We start from the raw sequence: 25,593 nt of genomic DNA on the forward strand, positions 1-25,593 counted from the left end.
CCTTAACCTCTGCTAGTTCATAGGCATGGGGAACGTCTGGAGGAATGGCAGGGTAGGGACACACAAGAAGCAAGCCTCAAGACCCTGCTGTTACGCTCCGCCCCCACAACCTCCCCACAGCCTATGGTGAAGAGATGCAGGGTCACCTGCATGACAGGGACACAGTGTCCTCTGCCCATGCTCTCTCTCAGAAAAGGTCTCAGAGTTTGCAGAGTCTGAATATTCCCCAAGTCTGAGTGAGGAAAAGCAAGGCAGCACAATGTCTCTGAGGCTGCCTGTCACTACTAGAGCCAAGTTAAGCAGAGACAGGGTTGAACCATACACGGAGTGTTTATCCAAGGATGCGGTCAGTATGGGGAGAGCAGTTGCTCACCCTGGAAATTCAGCTCTCAGCCTCTTGGTAGAGAAGATAGCTATCTGTGGCTGCCAGCTGCAAGTGTCACATGCAAAGGGGAGGGGAGGGCCTGCTGTCTGCCCTTCAGGAGCTCAAAGGCTGACCACAAGATGGCTAATCTTCTAGGACTTTAGGAACAGCTCAGCCCCTTCCTGGGATGAGATTGGAATGGTTAGCCTTCCTGAGAAAGACCCCAGGGGGGGTTCAGGATGTGGGCACAGCTGCCAAATCAAAGCCTGTCCTGTGCCTGGTCTCTTCGCAAAATGCAGTTCTTTTCTGAGTAATGGGCCATGGAGGCAGCCTATGTTTTCAGTAGAGCCTGTTTCATCCTCCAGTGTCCCAGGGCCTCGTATTTATAGTTTGTAAGTAATGATTAAACAACTGCGGCTCTATTCTTATTACAAGCCCTTCCTCACTAAGAGAAGCTGATTTCCAAGGACGCCCAGGAGATGCCTCAGGCCAGCTTGGATGACAGGGCTTGGCCTCAGCTTTGCTCGTCCCCTCTCCCTCTCTCCTCACAAGCCTGACTTTTGTCTCCTAAAGAGACTATGGAAAAGCAGGCAGCAAACCCTGTCAGACTGAGCATGCCAGGCCCCCTGTGTGCCCTGGAGGCGCCACCTGAGAGGAGAGCCCTGGGTTAAGGTTCAGCTAAGGGGCAGCTCTGCCAGAGCCTGAGCACCAGGCTGTGGCTGGTGCCTCCCCACCTCCCCTCAGCTTTGTTGGCCTGCTCCTCCTCAGGAGCCTCCTGCCCACTCTTCTGCTTTCAGGCCCAGGTGTGACTTTGCCAAAGGGATTTGTTGGTGAGAGGAGAACCCTTTCCTGAGGGGGCAGGAAGGCAGGGAGGCTGCCATCACCTGAAGGCTTAGGGGAGGTGAGCAGAGCAAAGGCTGGATTCCAGGCTTGTCAAAGAGCTCTGGTGACCCAAACCTCAGGGGTAGACTGAGGAGGGCACCTGTGGAGAGAGACAATGTAATTGCATCTGGCCAGCTCTCCTCTGCCCCGGGGGTTACTAAAATGTCCCCATCCAGACAGTAGGGACAGTGGGCTAGCCCAGGGCAGGGCGCTCTTTTCTAGACAGAGGGCTGCGGTGGGGTGGGAGTGGGGCGCCAAGCCTGGCCCAGGGAAAGAGGTAGGTAAGTGGCAGCCACAACCACAGAGGGAAAGGGGTCCCCAGAAACATAGACCAGGGGTGGCGAGTGGGAGGTAAGCTGGGGGTCGCGGCCTCCTGTTTCTCCCTCCACATCCACAGCCGCCCCCACCATCATGCCTGGAAGCACAGGGTTCCCCCTGACAGTCCCCCACCCTCTGCCACCCCTTGCAGCCTGGTGGGAGTGGCACAGGCGCCCCTGTCCCCACCTTCTCTGGGCCTGTTAAAACACGCCCCCCCGCCTCCTGCTCCAGATCTTGGTTCGCTCTGGATCTCATGATCTCGCGAGATTCGTCCCCAATGGAAACAGGGCGCAGCCCCAGGAAGCTAGCCAGGTGCTGGCCCCCACCTCTTCCTTCCCGCCAGCCTCCCTGCTGAGCAGGAGTCCACGTGGTGAGGAGCTTGGCCTGTGGTAAAGGTAAGAGCACACTCTGGGTTCTTGCTGTCTGTGGGGGTGAACTTGCTGTCTCTTGGGGTGAACTTGCTCTAGTCACTGGCAACCCGCAACCCCTCCCCCGCAGGCTCTTTCTATCTGAAAATGAGTTCCCACCTGGTTGGAGTGAAGGCCTGAGGTCCAAACCCCGCCCGCTGCGCCAGAGTGGGAGCTCGCTGAGGGGACTTACACGCAACAATTCATGGAACTCTGGCGTCGGCCTTTATTGTGTGACCTCAGCTGGCCGAGTTTGCAGTTGACCAAGGGCGTCCCCACAGCCCTCGGCGCCAACTCCCCCGGGATCTGGCTCCTCAAGTCTGTGGGCTCTCAGGCCAGCCCAGCCCTGCTCAGGGCGTGGGGGACAGAGAGGGGGCAGAAAAGTGGCTGCTGGACAGTGGGCAGTGTCCAGGAGGGAAAGGTTGCTTTCCACAGAGCACCAGGCCTGTCACTCGTCATTGTCCTCTGGTTCAGCTGGTGAGAAAGCAGTGGTCAGGCTGGGAGATAAGAGGTGATTCCCACTGAGAGCAGCAGAGCCCTCTCCTGGTGTGAGTGTGCGTGTGCCTGAGTGTGCGTGAGTGTGAGTGTGTGAATTCTCACCTGATTCTATGTTCCTGGGTTCCTTTTCTTTCTTTCATATTACTGACTAAGGTATTACATATGTGTTCTTATCCCCCACTGCCCCCACACCCCAACCCCCACCCCGGAAGCATGCCCTCACGCTCACCCCCTGGTGTCTGCGTCCATTGGCTAGGCTTATAGGCATGCATACAAGTCCTTTGGTTGATCTCTCCCCCTTAAGCCCACCCTCCCCTACCTTCCCTCTGAGGGTGATGGTCTGATCTATGCTTCTCTCTCTCTGGATCTGTTTTTTTTTTTTTAATTAAATTTTTATTAGAATATCTAAATTGAGGGCTGAGGCTTTTTAAATTGTTTTGTTAGCTATATTTCTTTTTTTTATTGCTTAAAGTAATACATAAGTTATTACATATGTGTCCATTTTTCCCCGCCCCGCCCTAGACAGTCCCCTAGCCTCCCCTATCCCCCAGTGTCTTCTGTCCATTGGTTATGCTTATACGCATGCATACAAGTCCTTTGGTTGACCTCTCACCCCCCTACCTCCTGTCCCCCACCCCTCCCCGGCCTTCCTGCTGCAGTTTGACAATCTGTCTGAGGCAGCACTGCCTCTGTATCCATTATTGTTCAAAAGTTTATAATGGTCTCTATTATCCATGAATGAGTGAGATCATGTGGTATTTTTCCTTCATTGACTGGCTTATTTCACTTAGCATAATGCTCTCCAGTTCCATCCATGCCTTTGCAAATGGTAGGAGTTCCTTCCTTTTTAGAGCAGCATAGTTTTCCATCGTGTAGATGTACCACAGTTTTCTAATCCATTCATCTGCTGATGGGCACCTAGGCTGTTTCCAGATCTTAGCTATGGTGAATTGTGCTGCTATGAACATAGTGGTGCATATATCCTTTCTGATTGGTGTTTCTGGTTTCTTGGGATATATTCCTAAAAGAGGGATCACAGGGTCAAATGGGAGTTCCATTTTCAGATTTTTGAGGAAACTCCATACTGTCTTCCATAGTGGCTGCACCAGTCTGCATTCCCACCAGCAGTGCACAAGTGTTCCTTTCTCTCCACATCCTCTCCAGCACCTGTTGTTTGTTGATTTGTTGATGACAGCCAGTCTGACAGGTGTGAGATGGTACCTCATTGTTATTTTGATTTCCATCTCTCAGATGATTAGTGACTTTGAGCATGTTTTCATATGTCTCTTGGCTTTCTGAATATCCTCTTGTGAAAGGTGTCTATTTAGATCCTTTGCCCATTTTTTGATTGGGTTGTTTATCTTCCTTTTGTTAAGTTGTATGAGTTCCCTATAAATTTTTGAGATTAGTCCCTTATCAGATATGATGTTGGTAAATATGTTTTTCCATGCAGTGTGCTTTCTTGTTGTTTTGTTGATGGTCTCTTTTGCTGTGCAGAAGCTTTTTATTTTGATCTAGTCCCATTTGTTCATTTTCTCTTTAGTTTCAAGTGCCCTAGGAGCTGTATCAGTGAAGAAATTGCTTCGACATATGTCTGAGATTTTGTTGCCTTTGGATTCCTCTAGAATTTTTATGGTTTCCTGTCGTACATTTAAGTCCTGTATCCATTTTGAGTTTATTTTTGGTATGGTGTAAGTTGGTGGTCTAGTTTCATTTTCTTGTATATATCTGTCCAATTTTCCCAACACCATTTATTGAAGAGACTATCTTGGCTCCATTGTATGTTCTTGCCTCCTTTGTCAAATATTAATTGAGCATATTGGTTCAGGCCGATTTCTGGGCTCTCTATTCTATTCCATTGATCTATATGCCTGTTCTTGTGCCAGTACCAGGCAGTTTTGGGAACAGTGGCTTTGTAATACATCTCGATATCTGGTATTGAGATCCCACCTACTTTGTTCTTTTTCAGGATTGCTGTAGCTATTTGGGGTCCTTTTTTTATTCCAGGTGAATTTTTGGAGAGTTCGTTCTAGATCTGTGAAGTATGCCGTTGGTATTTTAATGGGAAGTGCGTTGAATTTATAGATTGCTTAGGGTAGTATGGACATTTTAATGATGTTGATTCTACCAATCCATGAACACGGTAGGTTCTTCCATCTGTTTATGTCTTCCTCTATATCTTTTTTCAACGTCCTGTAGTTTTCTGAGAAGAGGTCTTTTACCTCTTTAGTTAAGTTTATTCCTAGGTAGCTTAATTTTTTTGATCTCTCTTTCTGAAAGTTCACTATTGGTGTATAGAAATGCGTTAGATTTCTTGGGGTTAATTTTGTATCCTGCTACATTGCCAAATTCATGTATTAAGTCTAGCAGTTTTTTGATGGAGTCTCTAGGGTTTTGTATGTATAATATCATGTCGTCTGCAAATAAGGAGAGTTTTACTTCCTCTTTTCCAATTTGGATGCCTTTTATTTCTTCTTCTTGCCTAATTGCAATGGCTAACAATTCCAGTACTATGTTGAACAGCAGTGGTGAGAGTGGGCAATGGTGTTAGTTTTTATCCATTGCGTATGATGTTGGCTGTGGGTTTTTCATAAATGGCTTTTATTAGGTTGAGGTATGATCCTTCTACTCCGCCTTACTGAGAGTTTTTATCAAAAATGTGTGTTGAATTTTGTCAAATGCTTTTTCTGCATCACTTGATATGACCATGTGGTTTTTTTCTTCAATTTGTTTATGTGATGTATCACGTTTATTGATTTGCGGATATTGTACCATCCTTGCATCCCTGGGATAAATCCTACTTGGTCATGGTGTATGATCTTTCTGATGTAATGCTGGATCTGATTTGCTAAGATTTTGTTGAGGATTTTAGCATCTATGTTCATGAGGGATATTGGCTTGTAATTCTCTTTCATTGTGTTGTCTTTACCTGGTTTTGGTATTAGGGTTATGCTGGCTTCATAGAATGAGCTTGGAAGTGTTCCTTCCTCTTGAATTTTTTGTAGTAGTCTGAGAAGGATAGGTTTTAGTTCTTCCTTGAATGTTTGGTAAAACTCCCCTGTGAAGCCTTTTGGTCCTGGGCTTTTGTTTGATGGAAGCTTTTTGATGACTGCTTCAATTTCTTCCATAGTTATTGGCCTGTTGAGATTTTTAGATTCTTCCTGATTGAGTTTTGGAATGTTGTATTTTTCTAGGAATTTGTCCATTTCCTCCAGGTAGTCTAGTTTGTTGGAGTAGAGCTGTCCTTAGTATTTTTTAACAATCATTTGTATATCTGTGGGGTCTGTTGTTTTTTCGCCTCTATCGTTTCTGATTTTGTTTATTTGGGTACTCTCCCTTTGCTTCTTGGTGAGTGTGACTAGAGGTTTGTCAATCTTGTTCACCCTTTCAAAGAACCAGTTCTTGGTTTCTTTGATTTTCTGTATTGTTTTTTTGGTCTCTATATCATTTATTTCTGCTCTAATCTTTATTATCTCCTTCCTTTTGCTCACTCTGGGCTTTTCTTGTTGCTCTCTTCCTAATTCTTTGAGTTGTAGAGTTAGATGATTTACTACCATTTTTTCTTGTGTTTTGAGATAGGCCTGTAGAGCTATAGACTTCCCTCTCAGGACTGCTTTCATTGTGTCCCATAGGTTTTGCATTGTTGTGTTTTCATTGTCATTAGTTTCCATGATGTTTTTAATTTCTTCTTTGATATCATTGGTAACCCAATCAATATTAATTAGCATGCTATTCAGCTTCCAGGTGTTTGAGTATTTTGGGTTGTTTTTATAGTAGTTTATTTCTAATATTATGCCATCGTGGTCTGCGAAGATGCTTTTTTATGATTTCAGTCATCTTGAATTTGGGGATACTTTGCTTGTGACCCAATATATGGTCTATTTTTGAATATGACTTATGAGCACATGAGTAGAATGTATATTCCCTGACCTTGGGGTGAAGTGTTCTGAAGATGTCAATTAAGTCCATCTGATATAGTAAGTCATTTAGGATTGCTGTATCTTTGCTGATTGTTTGTCTAGAGGACTTATCCAGTGCTGTCAGTGGTGTATTAAAGTCCCCTACTATGATTGTATTGTTTGTGATCTCTCCTTTGATATCGTCCAGGAGTTCTTTTTATGAATTCTGTGTTCCTGCATTGGGTGCATATATGTTTACCAGGGTTATATCCTCTTGTTGTATTGATCCCTTTAGTATTATGAAGTGGCCTTCCTTATCTCGTTATGGCCTTCAGTTTGAGGTCTATTTTGTCCAATATAAGTATTGGTACCCCAGCTTTCTTTTCCTTTGCATTTGCCTGAAAGATATTTTTCCATCCTTTCACTTTCAGTCTGTGTGAGTCCCTTCTAATGAGGTGGGTTTCTTGTAGACAGCAGATGTATGGGTCATGTTTTTTTTACCCATTCAGCCACTTGATGTCTTTTGGTTGGAGCATTTAGTCCGTTTACGTTTAAAGTTATTATTAAAAGGTACTTGTTTGTAGCCATTCCTTTTTTTGTGTGGCTGTTTTCTTTCTCAGCTTTTTATTTCTTCTTTTTATATCAGTCCCTTTAGCATTCCTTGCAATGCTGGCTTGGTGGTGATAAACTCCCTTAGCCTTTATTTGTCTGTGAAGCTTCTTATTTCCCCTTCAAGTTTGAATGATAGCCTTGCTGGATAGAGTATTCTTGGATTCAGACCTTTGCTTTGCATCACTTTGTAAATTTCCGTCCATTCTTTTCTGGCCTGATGTGTTTCTGTTGAGAAATCATTTGATAATCTAATGGGAGATCCCTTGTATGTAACTTTCCGTCTCTCTCTTGCAGTCTGTAAAATTCTCTCTTTGTCCTGAACATTTGCCATGGTAATTATGATGTGTCTTGGTGTGGGTCTTTTCGGGTTCACCTTGTTTGGGACTCTCTGGGCTTGTGTGACTTTTTTCTTCCCCACCTCAGGGAAGTTTTCTGATATTATTTCTTCAAATAGGTTTTCTGATCCTTGTTCTTCTTCCTGTTGTTCTGGCACCCCTGTTATTCGTATGGATGCCCCAGTCCTGTGCTCAGGGGTGTCTCAGCGCTCAACTCACTGCCACCTCTCCCGGCCCCCCTTCTCTCCTCCGTCTCTCCGCAGATTCCACTCCTCCGCACCCTCTCCCTCTCTTCAGCACCGGTGTGTGTCTGTATCCAAAATATCTTATGAACAGGATTCAGTGAAAACAAACAAACGCCGGCCACGGAAACGGGAAATGCTTGGTTTCTGTAAGCTCTTCTCTTACCGGCACTGCATGGTCTGGTCAGCTCTTCAGGCTGCCCCCTTTAGGCTCAGTCCTCTGTGATCACAGAACCCAGCTCTCAAATCCCCCGATGGCACCAGGAATCCCGCGGATCTCCTTTCCCCAGTCAGGGGCTATGCCTGTCCCAAGGGACACGGCTGTCTGCCACGCAGTCTCGATCCGACCCTCTGGGCTCAGAGGTCTGGCAAACTTTCCTGCCCAAATCCCTGTTTTTTTTTACCTTTCCAGGGGAGTTCTGCCCTTCCCAGCTGCAAACGGTCTCACCAGCTGAGCAATTTCGCCAATTAGGGTGGGTGTTATTAGTTTCAGCTGCTCACTCCATTTGCTCCGGGACACGACCTGGGACGCGTCTGCCTATATCGCCGCCATCTTCAGAATCCTGGATCTGTTTTTGTTCATCAGTTTATGTTGTTCATTATAATTCACAGATGAGTGAGGTCATGTGATATTTATCTTTCTCAGACTGACTGACTGGCTTTGCTTAGCATAATGCTCTCCAGCTCCATCTATGCTGTTGCACATTGTCAGTGTTTCTTCCTTTTTGCGGCAGCATACTATGCCAGTGTGTAGATGTACCACGGCTTTTTAACCCACTCATCTGCTGACCAGCACTTAGGCTGTTTCCAAATCTTAGCTATTGTAAATTGTGCTGCAGTGAAATAGAGGTGCATGTATCCTTTCTGATTGGTAATTCTAGGTTCCTGGGATATATTCCTAGAAGTGGGATCACTGGGTCAAATGGGAGTCCGTTTTTAGTTTTTTGAGGAAACTCCATACTGTTTTCCATAGTGGCTGCACCAGTCTGCATTACCACCAGCAGTGAAGGAGGGTTCCTTTTTCTCCCCATCCTCACCAGCACTAGCCCTTTGTTGATTTGTTGATGATAGCCATTCTGACAGCTGTGGGGTGGTATCTCATTGTCCTTTTCATTTGCATCTCTCAGATGATTAGTGACTCTGAGCATGTGTCTCTTGGCCTTCCTTTAGTCCTCTCTGGAAAAGTATCTTTTTAGTTCCATTGCCCATTTCTGTGATTGCGTTGTTTATCTTCCTTTTGTTAAATTGTATGCGTTCCCTGTAAATGTTGGAGATGAAACCCTTATCAGAGAGAACATTGGCAAATATGTTCTCCCATGCAGTGGGCTTTGTTGTCTTGTTGATGGTTTATTTTGCTATGAAGATGCTTTTTATTTTGATGCCATCCCATTTGTTTATTTTAACTTTATTTTCCATTGTCCCAGGAGCTGGTTCGGTGAAGATATTGCTTCAGCATATGTCTGAGACTCTGCTGCCTGTGGTTTCTTCTAATATTTTTAGTTTCCTGTCTTATCTTTAAGTCCTTTATCCATTTTGAGTTTGTTTTTTGTGTATGGTGCCAGTTGGTGGCCTAGTTTCATTTTCTGCACGTATCTGACCAAATTTCCCAGCACCATTTATTGAAGAGACTGTTTTGTCTCCATTGTATGTTTTTGCTTCCTTTATCAATATTAATTGAGCTAGTGGTTTCGATTGATTTCTTCGTTCTCTATTCTATTCCATTGGTCTATACGTCTATTCTTGTGCCAGTGTCAGGCAGTTTTGAGAACAGTGGCTTTGTAAAACAGCTTGATATCTGGTTCTGAGATCCCTCCTACTTTGTTCTTCTTTCTCAGGATCGCTGCAGCTATTTGAGGTTTGTTTGTTTCTTAAATATATTTTATTGGTTTTTAATAGAGAGTAAAGGAGAGGGATAGAGAGTTAGAAACATTGATGAGACAGAAACATGGATCAGCTGCCTCCTGCACACCCTCTACTGGGGATGTTCCCCCAACCAAGGTATATGCCCTTGATCAGAATTGAACCTGGCACCTTTCAGTCTGGAGGCCGACGCTCTATCCACTGAGCCAAACCTGTTCGGGTTCAGGGTCATTTTATTTTTATTACAGATGGATTTTTGGAGAGTTCATTCTAGGTCTGTGAAATATGCTGTTGGTATTTTAACGTGGAGTGTATTGAATCGATAGTTCGTTTTGGGTAGTACAGCAATTTTCATGATGTTGATTCTACCAAGCATTAACATGGCATGTTCTTTAATCAGTTTTGTCTTCCTCTATCTCTTTTTCAACGTCTTGCAGTTTCTGAGTAGAGGTCTTTTACCTTTGTAACGAAGTTTATTCATAGGTATCTTAATTATTTTGGTGGGATGATAAATGGGATTGTTTTTCAAACTCTCTTTGTGTAAGTTCACTATTGGTGTATAAAATACCATACATTTCTTGGTGTTAACTTTTTACTCTGTTACGTTGCCGAATTCATTTATTAAGTTTACTAATTTTTTGAAGGAGTTTTTGGGGTTTTCTATGTGCAGTATCATGTCATCTGTAAATCATGACAATTTATTTGTTATTTTCCAATTTGGGAGCCATTTATTTCCTTTTCTTGTGTGATCACTGTGGCTAGCATTTCCAGTACCATTTTGTAGAGAAGTGGTGTAAGCGAGCATCCCTGGCTTGTTCCTGTTCTTGAGGGAAATGGATTTAGTTTTTGCCCATTGAGTATGATGTTGGCTGTAGGCTTTTAATATAAGGCTTTTATATGGGGAGGGATGATCCTTCTATTCCCACTTTGCTGAGTGTTTTTATCAGAAAAGGCTGTTGCACTTGGTCAAATGCCTTTTCTGCACCAAATGATATGATTGTGTTTTTTTTTTTGTCTCTCATTTTTTTTTATGTGATGTATCATGCTTATTGATTTGAGGATATTGTACCAGCCTTGCATCCCTGGGATAAATCCCACTTGTTCTTGGTGTATGATCTTTCTAATGTAATGCTGGATCCAGTTTGCTAGAATTTAGTTGAGGATTGCATCATCACTGTTCAACTGGAATATTGGCTTGTAAGTCTCTTTCTTTGTGTTGTCTTTTCCTGGTTTTCGAATTAGGGTAATGCTGGCTTCATAAAAAGAGCTTGGAAGCGTGCCTTCCTCCTGAATTTTTCGAAAGAGTGTGAGAAGAATTGGTTTTATTTCTTCTTTGAATGTTTGGTAAAACTCCCCTGTGAAGCCATCTGGTCCAGGGCTTTTGTTTTCTGAAAGCTTTTTGATTACTGTTTCAATTTTCTCACTAGTTTTCGGCTTGTTCACGTTGTTTGCTTTTTCCTGATTTTGTATTGGAAACTTGTATTTTTCTAGGAATATGTCTATTTTGTCCAGATTGATGAGGGATGTTTAATGAACCAAAGACTCAGAGGTAAGACGGCCATAGAGGATGATTGATGCCAGACAGAGGGCTACAGCTCGCTTATGCATGTAGCAAACTCTGCACTCTCACCATTGCTTTTATTGAGGTTTGGTACAAGGTTAGTGAATCAGCAGTTAATCAATTAAATCTTGTTTTGTTCTATATTATTACAATAGCTTATTGAGGACAACTTGCAGCTGTGCCCTCCCTTTCTGTTCTACACCCATGACTATTTAATCCTAGCCTTTCTCATGGAGGAAAATGTTCCTGGAACTCAAGATTGTGTGCAGTGTTGACCCAGCGTGACTCGCTTGAAAGTCACGCTGTGCTCCTGATAGAACATTCACTTCTTCTTGGCAGGACTTCAGATCCTTGTTTACAAATGTCCTGCTACAAACCCCCCTTTTTTTTTCTTGCTTCATTTGATGGAGCATCAGTGAAAACACAGCTGTTTTTCTCCTAATTAGTTGCTTGGTTTTCCCGAGTCCTTGGAAGACTAAATATAAAATGATACAGAGATAGATTATCAATAATAGTATTCCAGCAGGAGCTCCTAAAGTAGCTTGTAAATGGGGTATAGGATTTAATTGTTGCAATTCCTTAACCATATTTTTAACACTTTTTTCCCAGTTAATTTATGCAATTTCTTTTGAAATATTTTTTGTATATGAGATTGTAAATTTAGAATTTCTTTTGTTAGATTTTTATGATTGAACATATGTTTTTTAACCTTTTCCCATGGAAACAGACTTTCATTCTAAGGTACAGGAGTAATGCAAATTGATGAATAATTCTAGTTATATTTCATATGCATTTGTCTCTGCAGACTTACAATTTGATCATCCATCATTAATAAAAATGGTAATCGAACACAGGCTTGTGCAAAGGCAGTTTTGTTAGCATAAAATTGTAAGGTGTATATCCCAGAGTTATTTTTATAGATTTGCTTATTTTATGCAAATATATGCTTTCAAAGAGTGTAAGGCAGACCCCAGTTTCCATAAGTCAGATTCAGCAGGATGTCCTTCTTGATGAGGTGTTGGGGGAGCAAATCCTCCATCATGCCATACGATGCTTACATTCGCTTGCGTGGATATGGACTTGTTCTCTCCTCTATGCCATCGTAGATCAGCTCCATTGGCTTTGGAAGGGGCAGAACCTGAAGGGCTCCAATCAGTGATGCTTCCATAGGAAGTATTAGATAAAACCCAAACTGTCTCTCCTCTACAGGATTCCCAATGGACTCAATCAGACAAGTGTGTAAACATAGGAACATGACATGGTAGAAGTAATGGAGGTGTACTGTTGTTATCCCAACTAACATTTTTAAACCCATGGGCACTCAGAAGAATCAAATGCCTGTTTTTTGTTGCGGTAATAGTGTTTTCAAAATGTTCAGCAGGGCTTGTGCCTGTATTGTTGAACAATGGTCTCCTTGACCTAAGCATATTGGCACTCGCTGAGTTCCAGTGGTATGATTTTCTATGACTCTACCTTCCTCTTCTGGTTTTAATGGACCTCGATCATCATAAGGTCCGGGTAACCAATTTGAGTCATTAACATAAATTCGAACCTTTGAATCCAACCAAGAAACACCTCTATTCGGTGGGGGATTAGGACTGTAAGCCCAGTATATATGATTCTTAGCATTTACCTGAGTGGTTATTAGTGCAAGTATAGCAAGGAACAAAGTCGATGGCGTCACTTCTTTACCATGATGCCAAACCAGTTGTTCTCCCTCTTTCGGAAGATTCTTCACCTGACCCCAGGTTGGTACAGATGAATGTTGCGTTGAACTTAGAGCTTTACGGGTAGGAGACCCCATCAAGGTCATCTCTGAGAAATCCTTAGTCAGGGCACTTAAGTAGAACTTCCTTTTGGTTCCCATGTCTCCGCTGAAGACGCCTCTCAGGAACCCAGAACTTTTCTTTACCTGTGGAAATATAAGCATATCCTCGCCCCCATCGTAGGACCCATGCAGGATCCCATGACTGAGAGGACTCATTATGATAAAACACAGGTTGATTGAATTCTTGTGAAACATCCTTTACCCAGTGTCGCTGAGCAGCAGTACTGTCAGTCTCATCTTGATTTAAAAAAATTAAAGTAAATAGAGCTGTTAATAGTCTTCATGTAGGGGATTCTCCCTGTTTTTGTTTTTTGATCATTTCCTTTAAGGTGTGATTTTGTCTTTCAATAATAGCTGGTCCTGTATTGTTACAAGGGATGCCAGTGATGTGAGTGATATGATGAAATTGAAAAAAAATGTTTGACATTTTGTAGATAGATATGCAGAACCATTATCAGTGTTAATATTTTGAAGTATTTCCATTACTGCAAAAGCTTTTAGTAAGTGAGTAATTACTGCATATTGAGAATCAGTGACAATATTTACAGCTTGAGGAAAATGTTGTAGTAATAAAACAATGGCAAATAGTTCTGCGCATTGTACTGAAGTGTATGGAGACTGAATTACCTTTGTTAGCTGTTGAAAATGAAAACCAGCTATTCCTAGCTTGTTTGCATTGGTATAAACAGTGGGGCCTTGAATTGGTTCATTAGCTATAATATGATGAGGCCATATTCATTCAGTTTTCTTAAGAAATTGTCACCTTTTATTTGTAGGATAATGTTTATGTATTTTCTCTAAAAAATGAGCACAAGCAGTTTGCTAGTTATCACATATTCGAAACAATTTTTGAATTTTTTTGACAGTAAAAGGTACTATAATTTCTTCTGGATCTAAACCACATAATGGTCTTAATCTTAATCTCCCCTTGTAAATAATTTGGCAAATTGTTTGAATATAAGTCTGTTTTATTTTGCTGTGATTTATGAGGCAAGAAAATCTATTCAATAACATTACTATCTTGAACAAGTAACCCTGTATGAGAATGCTCAGTGTGGAAACTAATAATTTAAAATTGTCTATGGAGAGAAGTCTATTTAATTGTGTTTGTTGTATATGCTGTTCTATCCAAGTTAATTATTTTTCTGCAGCAGGGATTAAAACATGTGGGCTATTTAATTCAGGTGGCCCCTTTAGGATTTGAAATAAATTAGTCAATTGATAAGTAGGTATATCAAGACTGGGTCTCAACTAATTAATGTCTCCTAATAACTTTTGAAAATCGTTTAGAGTCTCTAAACTGCCTCTTCTAATTTGAACCTTCTGTGGAATAATGGAGACATCTGTTAATTTTTGCCCAAGATATTTCCATGGCTCCTGCCATTGTTTCTTTTCTGGGGCTACTTCTAATCTATAGTCTTAGAATTTTTCAAGGAGGTATTGGTAAATCTCCTGTAATTGTGATTGAATTTCAGAAGCTATTAAAATATCATGTATATAATGATAAATTAGAGTATTAGGAAATCTTTTTTTGACTATTTCTAAAGGCTGATGCACATATGCCTTTCATATAGTAGGACTGTTGAACATTTCTTGTGGTAAGACTTTCTATTGATACCGTTGAGTGGGTTGAGCTTGATTTAAAGCCGGGACAGTAAATGCAGATTTCTCATAGTCTTGAGGTTGTAAAGAAATAGTGAAGAAATAATCTTCATGACTCTTCCTGAGAGAGAGCCTTTCTAATTGCAATTGTTAATCTTTTTTAAAAAAATATATTTTATTGATTTTTTACAGAGAGGGAGGGAGAGGGATAGAGTGCTAGAAACATTGATGAGAGAGAAACATCGATCAGCTGCCTCCTGCACATCTACTGGGGATGTGCCCGCAACCCTGGTACATGCCCTTGACCGGAATCGAACTTGGGACCTTTCAGTCCGCAGGCCGACGCTCTATCCACTGAGCCAAACCGGTTTCAGCTGCTATTGTTAATCTTGACAGAAAGTCAGTGTAAGGCTCCCCTGCTTGTTGAGTAATTTTAGTAAAAGCAGAAGATGCCTTTCCAGGTGTATCCACTCTCTGCCAAGCTCTTAAACAACATAATTTATCTGAGTGATATGCAAATCTGAAAAAGGTGCCTGTGCTTGCAATCGCCCATCCTGTCCAGACCCAGTTAATTCCTGAAATGTTTGTCCTGGAGGCTGTTTTGCTGCATTTTCTCTAGCCATAACGTCAGCTTCCTCTCTCCACCATGTTTTAAATTGTAAATATATTCCTGGATCCAGTACAGTTTAGGTCAAAGCTTCCAAATCGAGGGGAATTAGCAAAAATTCCGAGGCATAACTAGTAAGTAATCCCATCACAAACGGGGAATGCATGCCATAAGAATTAATTGCCTCTTTTAAACTTTTGAGAGGTTTAAACTCATGAGGACTGAGGACTATGAGCCACATTAGCATAACCATTTGGATATTGGGGATATTATTGCAGATCCTGTGGCATTGGCTGCCGCTGTATCAGAAATGCAAGGAAATCATTATCTCTTCTCTCCATGTGGGAGGAACAATCTCATCTCCAGGTTCTGAATCAAATAATATTTTGTTTATTTCAGTAGGCAAGGGCAGCTGGAATTGCCTATGTGCCCCTGTGGAATAATGTGGTGGGTCTGGAAGAGGAGCCGAGGGAGTTACTCCGGGCTCCTCTGACAGTGGCTGTTGAACTGGAAAAGCATTTTTGATTAATTCCTGTAACTTATTAGTGGGTTTAACATGAGGCGGTGGGATACCACATATTAAAGCCTTCGTATGAGTCAGCAAATCTTTTAAGAACTCTTGTTTGTCATCCCTTGTTTTGATTTTCTTTTTTAATCTCGTTTGTTCGCTACCACTTGAATCAGTGCTACTAGTTTCACTTTCTGACAAATCCTGGATGTCCTCTTTATCAGTCTCTTCTATATCTTCATATCCCTTCAACTTCCGTTCAAAATCTTTCCTTTTTTGGTCCGTATTATTTCCAGGAGGCAAAGAAGGCATGTCTTTATCAGTTTCACAAGCAGAGTAAGAACGAGAGCTAGTAACTTTAATTGGAGTAGCCTTATAATCTGCTTTTAACTGCAAAGATTTAAGAGCCATAGTAATCAAAGTACACAAGGACCAAACTTCCTGTCCTATAGGATCTCCATTCTGATGAGCGTGACGTAGCGCATGAACCTTTAGATTTAACTGATTTCTGCCTGTCAGCTCAAACCAATAACAATGCCTTTTTATTTCTCTAGCTAATTTCCTAAAAGTGTCTTGAGACACAGTAACCCCAGTGCTTTTAAGCACTGAACGCAGCAGAGTCATATATTGACTCTCTGCCGTTGGGGAGTTCCCCAATGCGCTGCCTGGCTTGCCGAAAGTTTTGCATATACCATTGCAGACTTTTTGCCTTTCAGTCCTGTGCGTTCCCAGTACTTACCTTAAGGTCCCTATTTGGGCGCCAAGAGTTGAGGGATGTTTACTGAACCAAAGACGCAGAGGTAAGATGAGCACTCAGGATGATTGATGCCAGACAGAGGGCTACAGCTCGCTCAGGCATGCAGCAAACCTTGCACTCTCACCATCGTTTTTATTGGGGTTTGGTACAAGGTCATGTGTCAGCAGTGAATCAATTAAATCTTGTTTTGTGCCCTGACTGGTTTGGCTCAGTGGATAGAGCTTCAGCCTGCGGACCCAAGAGTCCCAGGTTAGATTCCGGTCAAGGGCATGTGCCCTGGTTGCGGGCACATCCCCAATAGGGAATGTGCAGGAGGCAGCTAATCGATGTTTCTCTCTCATCGATCTATCTCTCTCCCTTCCTCTCTGTAAAAAATCAATAAAAAATAAAATAAAAAAATAAATCTTGTTTTGTTCTATATTACTAGAGGCACGGTGCACGAAATTCGTGCACTTAGCGGGGGAAGTCCTCAGCCTGGCCTGTGCCCTCTCGCAGTCCAGGAGCCCTCAGTGGATGTCCAACTGATGGGTTAGGCCCACTCCCCATGTGAGAGGCTCCTGCCACCACCGCTGCACTTGGCAGCAATGAGCCGGGCTCAGGGCTTCTGGCTGAGTGGCATTCCCCCTGTGGAAGCGCACTGACCACCAGGGGAAGCTCCTGAATTGGGTTTCTGCCCCCTGGTGGTCAGTGAATAGCATAGCAATCGGTCGTTCTGCTTCTTGTCTATTTGCATATTAGCCTTTTATTATATAGGATTACTATAGCATATTGAAGACAACTTGCAGCTGTGCCCTCCCTTTCTGTTTTACACCTACAACTATTTAATCTGAGCCTTTCTCAGGGACGTAAATGTTCTTGGAACTCAAGATTGTGTGTAATGTTGACCCAGCGTGACTCGCTTGCAGTTCTCGCTGTGCTCCTGATAGAACATTCGCTTCTTCTTGGCAGGACATCAGATCCTTGTTTACAAATGTCCAGCTACACAGGTTGTCCAGTTTGTTGGAGTAGAGTTGTTTGTTGTAATTTTTTACAATCCTTTGTATATCTGTGGGGTCATTTGTTACTTCACCTCTTTCATTTATAATTTTGTTTATTTGGGTCATCTCTTTTTGTTTTTGTTGAGCCTGGCTAGCAGTTCATGATTGTTGGTATCCTTTCAAAGAACCAGCTCCTGGTTTCATTGATCTTTTATATTTTTTTGGTCTCTTTGTTGTTCCTTTCTGCTCTGATCTTTATTATCTACTACCTTCTGAGTACTTTGGGCATTTCTTGTTGCTTTCTTTCTAATTGATTAAGTTGCAAGGTTAGATACTTCATTACCATTTTTTTTTTTGTTTTTGGAGGTAGGCCTGTAGAGCTATGAACTTGCCTCTCAGGGCTGCTTTCATTGTATCCCATAGATTTTAGGATTGTGTGTTTTAATTGTCACTTGTTTCCAGGATGCTTTTCATTTCTTCTTTGATCTCTTTGATAACCCAACCATTGTTTAATAGCATGCTATTTAGCTTCCAAGTGTTTGATTTTTTCATTGTTTTTATTGCAGTGGATTTCTAGTTTTATGCCATTGTGACCTGAGAAGATGCTTATTATGATTTCTATGCTCTTGAATTTGAAGAGATGTTGCGTGTCCTAATCTGTAGTCTGTGTTTGAAAAGATCCCATGTGCACTGGAGAAGAATGTATATCCAGTAGCTTTGGGATGAAATGTTCTGAAGGTGTCAAGTCCATCTGAACTGGAGAGTCATTTAGGATTGCTGTTTCTTTGGAGTTTTTTTTGTTTAGAGGATTTATCCAGTGGTGTCAATGGGGTATTAAAATCCCCAACTATGACTATATTGCTATCTGTCCCTTAATACCTTCCAGAAGTGTGTATTTTATGTATTTGGGTGCTTCTGTATTGGGTGCATATATGTTTACCAGAGTTATATCTTCTTGTTGAATTTCCCCATTTAGTATTATGTAGTGGCCTTCCTTGTCTCTTGTTATGGCCTTCACTTTGAGTTCTATTTTGTCAGATATAAGTATTGCCATCCCAGCTTCTTTCTCATTTCCATTTACCTGAAACACTTTTATTTTCCATCCCTTCACTATCAGTCTGTGTGAATCCTTAGCTCCGAGGTGGGTCTCTTACAGACTCCAAATATATGGATCATGTTTTCTTATCCATTCACCTACCTTATGTCTTTTGATTGAAGCATTTAATCCCTTTGCATTTAATGTTGTTATTGATATGTACTTGTTTGTCATCATTTTTATTCTTATATATTTGTTTCATCTTGCCTTTCTGTTTCTTCTTTTTACACCAGTCCTTTTAGCATATCTTGCATTGCTGGCTTGGTGTTAATAAACTCTCTTACTCTCTTAGCCCTTTTTTGTCTGTGAATGTCCAGATTCCATCTTCAATTTTGAATGGTAGACTTGCTGGGTATGTATTCAGTCCCTTGTTTCACATCACTTTGTATATTTTATTCCATCCCCTTCTGGCCTGGTGTGTTTCTGTTGAGAAATCAGTTGATATTCTAATGGGAGATCCCTTGTAGGTAACTTTCTCTGTCTCTCTCTAATGGCCTTTATGATTCTTAGTTTGGCATTGATGTTTAATTATGATGGGTCTTAGTGTTGGTCTTTTTGGGTTCATCTTGTTTGGGACCCTGTGTGGTTCTTGCACTTGCATAGTTATTTTCTGGCCAATATCCGTGAAGTTTTTGTCATTATCTCTTCCAACATGTTTTCTATTCCTTGCTTCACTTCTTCTCCTTCTGATATGCCTATGATGCAGATGTTGTTTTGTTGGGTGTTGTCACAAAGCTCCCATAGGCACTCCTCTTGCATTTTAAACTTTCTTCATCTGACACGTTAGTTGCCTCCATTTCATTTAACTCCTTTTCCGTAGTTTTCACTTTATTCATTCCTTTGGGGATTGCTTTTCTGTCTCCCTATGTTTTGTTGTAATATTGGTATTGTATCTGTGAGCTAGATTCAACTGCTTTGCTACGCAGGTTCTTTTGGGGGTGTTTCTAATGGTGTGATCTCTCAGGTCTTCTGGGATAGGTCATCTAGTGGAGCTCCCTACTTGAGCTATTTGGGTTCTCTTGAGGTAGTTGGGTCTTGACTGTTAGTGTCTTATTTGTGGATGAAGTGTTATCACGGGTTAGCAATGTGACTGACCCCCAGCATTGTTTTGCAAGGTGTTTTGGATGTGATTATTGTTCCGGCTCTGGTGGAAAAGGTTTTCTGAGGTCTCACTGGTATGTGCTCACTGTTTGTTCCCAAAGACCATTGCCTGGGATTAAGGAGTCTTGGGGCCTGCGGCTCAGGAACTGTGACTTTAGCTGGTGTGGTGTGACCGTCGCTGGATTAGCATTACTCTGAAACTCACTATGAGGTCCCAGGCCTATGAGTGTGCGGAGGCGGGTATCTCGTAGTTTGTGGTTGAGGCAGTGGGATTCTGGCCAGTGTGATTTCCCTCTGAATCACAAAGGGGTTTAGGATCCAGCAGCAGACTGTCCAGAGGTAGGTAACCCGGGGTGTGTGGGGGGGAGGGGTGGTGCCCTGCATCCTACTGAGGGAGCCATGCACCCTCAGTTGGAAAGGCATATGCCCAGTGATAGCACCAGGAGCTGTCTGCAAGTGGTGTGTGCTTGTGGGGCCTACACACTGGATCAGAGTGATTGTGCTGTGCCTCTGGCCCATGTAGGGAGAAGTCCCATTTTCTGCTTTGGGGGATGAGCATCCATAATTGGAATTGGATGCCCAATGCCTGCTTACAAAGGTACCCAAGTATCGTCTACTGGGGCAGTGGGCTCAGGGGGCCCTTGTGCTGGAGCAGCGCTACTGTGGGGACTGGATGCCAGCATGTTGTGCCTTGCAGCAGGCTCAGGGGACTTGCGTGCTGGATCAGTGCAATGCAGTGACCAGAGGTCTGCAGATGGAAAGGAGGAAGTCCGACTATCTTCTGCTGGGCCATTCAGCACTTGGTTGGATACTAGTGTGCTCAGTGGCAGGTCACAGAGGCCCTGAGAGTTACCTGCTGGTGCAGTGGCCTCAGGGGGCCTGCGTGCTAAAACCATGCGACCATGGTGTATGGTGTTTGGCAGTCGGGATGGGGGAAGTCCACATTTCTACTGCTGGGGCTGTGCAGCCTTGTTTGGATATGAGCACGCCCAGCTGGGGCTCAAAGTGGCATCAGGAGCTGCCGTTAGGGGCAGCAGTCTCAGTAGCCCTGTGTGCTGAAAAGACGCAACTGCGGTGTCCAGAAGTCAGCTATAGGAAGGGGTATATCCCAGTTTTTGCTGCCTTGTGGTCTTGGTTGAAATTGTGCGTGCCCAGCAGGGGCTCACAGAGTCACCCAGGAAATGTCTGTTGGGGTGGTTGGGCTCAGGAGGCCTGGACACTGGAAAGGTGCAACTGTGGTGTCCAGAGTTCTGCAGCTGTTGGGTGGGAAGACTCAGTTTTTGCTGCGGTGTCCGTGGTTGGATATGCACGTCCAGTGGCGGCTAACAGGGGCAACTGAGGTACATTTGTCAGTGCGGCGCACTGACGCAAACTGAAAGGCCCTGGCTCTGAAGCCGCACGACTGAGGTGTCTGTGGGCAGGTATCCAGGGAGAGGGAATTTAGAATTTCTACTGCTGGAGCAGTGCGCCCTTGTTTGGCTAAGAGTGTGCCCAGCAGGTGCTCTCAGCAGCACCCAGAAGAGGCCTGTGGAGGGTGGGCTCAGAAGGCCTGCGCTCAGGCAAAGCGCAACTGTGGTGTCCAGATATCTGCTGCTGGGGTGGGGCGATGTCTCACATACTGTTCTGGGAGGCCAGTACCTTTGGAGGTGGAGGTCCTAGGGTCTACTGGTCTTTGGGTGGGGCAGCAGGATTTGGGCTGGCATGGCTGCCTGGTTGCGGGCAGTGTTTAAGGCCTGTGTTGGCAGTGGTGTTTATGAGTTCCTACAAGAGGCTGCTCCTCACTTCCAGATGGTGTGGAATGTCCACGGAGGTGGTAGGTGCTCCCTGTCCAGGAGAACTGGTTCTGCCAGGCTCTGATACTCCTGCCATATTTAACTGTCCCTGACTCACACACAGACACACAAACACACACACGCACACACATACACACACACACACACACACATCCACACACTCTCCTTTCCCCTTTCACTCACATCACCTTTTCCCCTCTGTCCTGCCAGCCGCCACCTTCTCAAGTAATCTGGGTTTCTTTTCTTTTCATCCATTTGACAGAGAGAGAGGAGTGGGGGAGAGACAGGAGAGAAATACTGTTGACTCCTGTACGTGCCCCGACCCTGTGCCCTTCCACTAGTAGGATGATGCCCAACCAGCCAGGGCACATCTCCAGTTTTCAGATTCCTCCACGGTGTTCTAGAAGATTTTCCCAGGAGCCCATGGCTTCCTACGTACATGCGTTAACATGGTGTTTCCTTATTTGGGGACCATTTGGTTCTTACTCTGACCTGGGTTGACACAGGTGGCTGAGACCATGGACCACCAGGGCAACCAAGTACTGGAGGGCGTGAGGCCATTCTGAGCTGAGCCAGCATGGAAGGAAGACATCTTCAGGTGTGCTGGTTACGGGAGCCTCCTTGAGTGTCTAGAGAAGCCCTGCACCTCTTCCATTCTCATCATTAGGGAAAGAGGTGGGATCTGCATCCTCAGGCTCCTCCTGGGGGAGCAGAAACAGGAGCAGCCGTTGTATTATCAGGTCATGTCCCCCAAAACTCATTTGTTCTCCTGTGTTTTCATGGGGTAAAAGAGAGCGAGCGTGAGACAAGAAGTTGTAGTGTGTTAGGGACCCCTTGTTCAGCAACTCTGCTCGGAGCAGGGCTGGCATGAGAGCCCACAGACTGACTTAACTGGTGTTTGGTGACAGGTAAGTTTTGGTCTCTTCCCCTGAGCTTGCACCACTGAGGGTAAGGGATGGTTCTTGAAACAAAGTAACAGTAGTGCACCACCTGTCCCCTGGCTACAGCCCAAGGAGGTCAGGGAGGCCTGGGAGCTACAGAATGGGGATGGAGAGACCTCGCCCTCATGCATTGGGAGTATCAGGCCTCACACAGATGCTGCTGGTACTAAGGTCACCTGGTGGTAAACCCTCGTGTTACTAGTGTCTCAGCCACATTGAGAGTGGCTATTTAAGGACATACTGGTCGCAGGACCCTGAGAGGAGAGATCAAGGCCATGACTCCAGAGTAGTTTGGGCTCGGAGAATTGTCAGCCCTGGGCTGCCGGAAGGTGCCCTCCTTAGTATGATCCACCTGTGCAGAGGATGAGGCGGCGGGGCATAGCGGAGCTCAGGCCAAGAGGGAGACACCCTGGAGCTATGCCTCCTGTGGCCCCAGCGCTGAGCTGGGTCCCCCACCCCTTTCTTTCCCTCTACCTCAGCTGTTGGAGGGGCCTCCATGCACAACTGCTACCCAGATCTTGTGGGTGGCACCTCATCAGTAAATTTACATACTCTCAGGTCATTCCTAGTTCTCCCTGAGAATATCAAACCATCACCTACCCTATCCTCCTGAAGACCTGACTGGGTCCCTACACCATGGCTGAGCACAGACCTGCTGAGCACCTGGATTGTGGCAGGTGATTGTCACCTAAATGGGTACTCCTGCTCTCTGCCCATGACCCTGATTGTGTCCACCGCTGCCACACAGAGAGTGGCATGTTCCCATTCACTGGTGACTTCTCTAGGCATACTCCCATCAGGCTGGCCCAGGTGATGGCCATGGGAGCCGTACATCAGGAACCAGGGCCTTGTTCTTTTGTCACCATCCCATGACTCACTCAGAGATACGAGTGCAGGCGACTGATTCAGGCCTCAGTTACTGCACATGGAGAAGGTAGTCAGTTGATGGCCCCGGCCAAGGTCCCTTGTCTGGAGAGAGAAGTAATGAGACTTGGAAAGTGAAATGCTTCCATAATTTCTTAAATTCTGCCAAACATGAGGAATTACTTTTACTCATCATCGTGACTCAGAACCCAGCTTCTGGTTCACAATGGCCAGCTCCCAGAGAAGTGTAAATGAGCAACATGGTTGTGACCAAAAAAAAGGATGGAGAGGTCCCAGGGTAAGCCATGAGGCCAAAGAGCTTCACACTAAAGGAACTCTCCCAGAGACATGTGCCCACGTAGGCAGCAGGAAGGAATGGGACCTTGGAAGCTTATCCAAACCTAGAAAGAATGTGACAGTTGACCAGGGCATGGAAAAAACTCTCACTCTGTGTGGAAAGTTGTATGAGCAGAAGACCCGCAAGCCATGTTTAAACTACTCAGGAAATAGTTTGCAAAGCGCATGTCACTTTTTAATTCTCAAATATTTAAAATCACAGGGTGCTAAGTAGTGATTTTAAAACTTTATTTATTTGCATGTATGGTATGTTTCTAACAGAGTTTTTAATGTTGTGATAAAAATTTGTAATGGCCATTGAAAAATGACAACTTTTCCTATGGTTATTAGGATTGCTGGGCAGGTTATACCTGGAGGTACCATTCTGTGAGGCATGCTCTACAGGGCAAAGCAAGACCAGCCTGTGATTTACACATTTTCCCGCCCAGTTGTTTTGTTTTTTCATTTCTCTACTCAGACAAGTGAGGGTTCGTGCCTCAGAGATACTCTGAGGAAGACCGTGACATTCTCATGAAGTGTCCCTGCAGGTCACCCGGAATAGCAGTGAATGCACCTTAGGCACTCAGTGACTGTTCTTGAGTAAATCATGTATTGAAGAGAGAGAGGAGAGGAGTCTGTCTTTGGTGGGCGAGGATCGGCCGACCCGTGGACATCCCTGAGAACATGTCCACTCTGTGCCAGTGCCTCCTGCCAGCCCTCCTACAGCGTCCTTGGCATTCAATGGCTAGACCCAGGCATGTCCTGGATGTGAGGCATGCTCTCCTTGGGGAGCAAGAAAGAGAGGCAATCCTTTGTTTAGGTCTAGATGTCATTGGGTCTGAAGTGAAACCAGGTATTGTTGGGCACAGGCAGGTCAGGTAGTGCCAGCAGAGACTTGTGAGTTTGAAAAAGGCACAGAGGACAAAATAGGTCAGTGTAGGAAGAGGTCTGACTGCAGAGGGAAAGAAGCCAGCTGGAAGGGTATCTGCTCAAAGGCTGGGTGAAGAGATTGGACGATGGGAAGGCCCATGCATGAGGACTGGTCCCCAGGGCCTCTGAAGGCCCACAGAGGCAGGGCTTGCTGTGGAACCCAGGAAGGGCATCGTCCTGCCTCTTTGGTGCCTCTTTGGATCCAGAAAGGCAGCTGGGATGTTGATTTTCCTTCTGTACACTGTAGCTTGTCACGTTCTCCAAAACAGCTCAGAAGAATTGGGGAGAACTCCTGATTTCTGTTGTCAGTGGGTGTCCCCAGCATCAGGTTCCTGATGGGCTGACTGACATTCCAGGGATGCATAAAGAGGGTCCCAGACTTGGAGCACATTCTAAGGACCCCCTTTCTTAAAAAGAGGTCACAAGGACAGATGACCTGGGATCACAGTAGCAATTTTTTGACTGGAGAAGGCGGTTGCACAGGATGGCCCTTCTCATGGGCTCAGAGGCTACTGTGTCCTGTACATAAGTGAGTGCCATGATGAGAGCAGGTGGCAGGTGACCAGGATGTGGTGAAAACATCCCCCAAATTCATGTGTGGGTGCTGGGAGTCGGCGGAGCCTGTCCAATACTGGGCATGAAGTTCTCCTGCCCCCAGTGCCACAGCACATGCCCTGGGAAAGCAGGCTCCGTATGGGGGGGGGGTGGATAGAGGAGTATTTCTTGCTCATGAAGAAGGCATGTTCGCTCACACTTTGTTTCTAGGTCATTCTAAGTGGTCCCTCCTGCCTCCTTGTATCTCCTGGACACTGGAATCTCATAGAAGCTGCCTGAGCTTGGGCTCCTCCAATTTTCCAGTTTCTGCCTGGTGCATGTAATGTTTGTGTTAAAGAGAAAATCTCACCCCAGGTGGCACCACTCCGGCTTTAAGCCCATGATACCAAGTCTAGACTCAACTGCTGACCTCATTACAGTTTGAACCACTTCCAGAAACCTCATCAGCCAGTCTGGAATTTTCAGGTCAACACCACTGTGGTAATCTGTCACGTGGTCCCTCTGCCTGGAATATGAAAGTTGTTTGGGCATCACAATGCAGGGGGTACAGAAGAGCCTACAGAAAAGTTGCTCCTCTCTGCCTCTGTCTCTCTCTCTCTTGCCTCCCCCCCGCCCCCCCGCCCTCTGGCTCTCTCTCTGTCTGTGTCTCCCTGGATTTCAAAAGATCCAATGTGTGACTCAGTACAGCATGGGGATATCCCAAACTATGGCAGATCCTTA

General features: G+C 44.4%; 1 protein-coding gene across 1 annotated transcript in view; it reads right to left on the bottom strand.

Annotated features, from left to right (window-relative positions):
• Positions 1–20,350, bottom strand: part of LOC308512321 (centriole and centriolar satellite protein OFD1-like) — a gene marked incomplete at both ends in the record, with an annotated part of 142,593 nt that extends 122,243 nt beyond the window's left edge. The window contains 1 exon segment of the mRNA XM_081082101.1: positions 20,308–20,350. Within this exon segment, the coding sequence (XP_080938227.1) occupies positions 20,308–20,350 (43 nt within the window).
• Between the last annotated feature and the right edge of the window lie 5,243 nt (positions 20,351–25,593).

This window comes from Myotis nattereri (assembly GCF_964212035.1).
Source record: "Myotis nattereri genome assembly, chromosome: Y".
Lineage (NCBI taxonomy): Eukaryota > Metazoa > Chordata > Mammalia > Chiroptera > Vespertilionidae > Myotis > Myotis nattereri.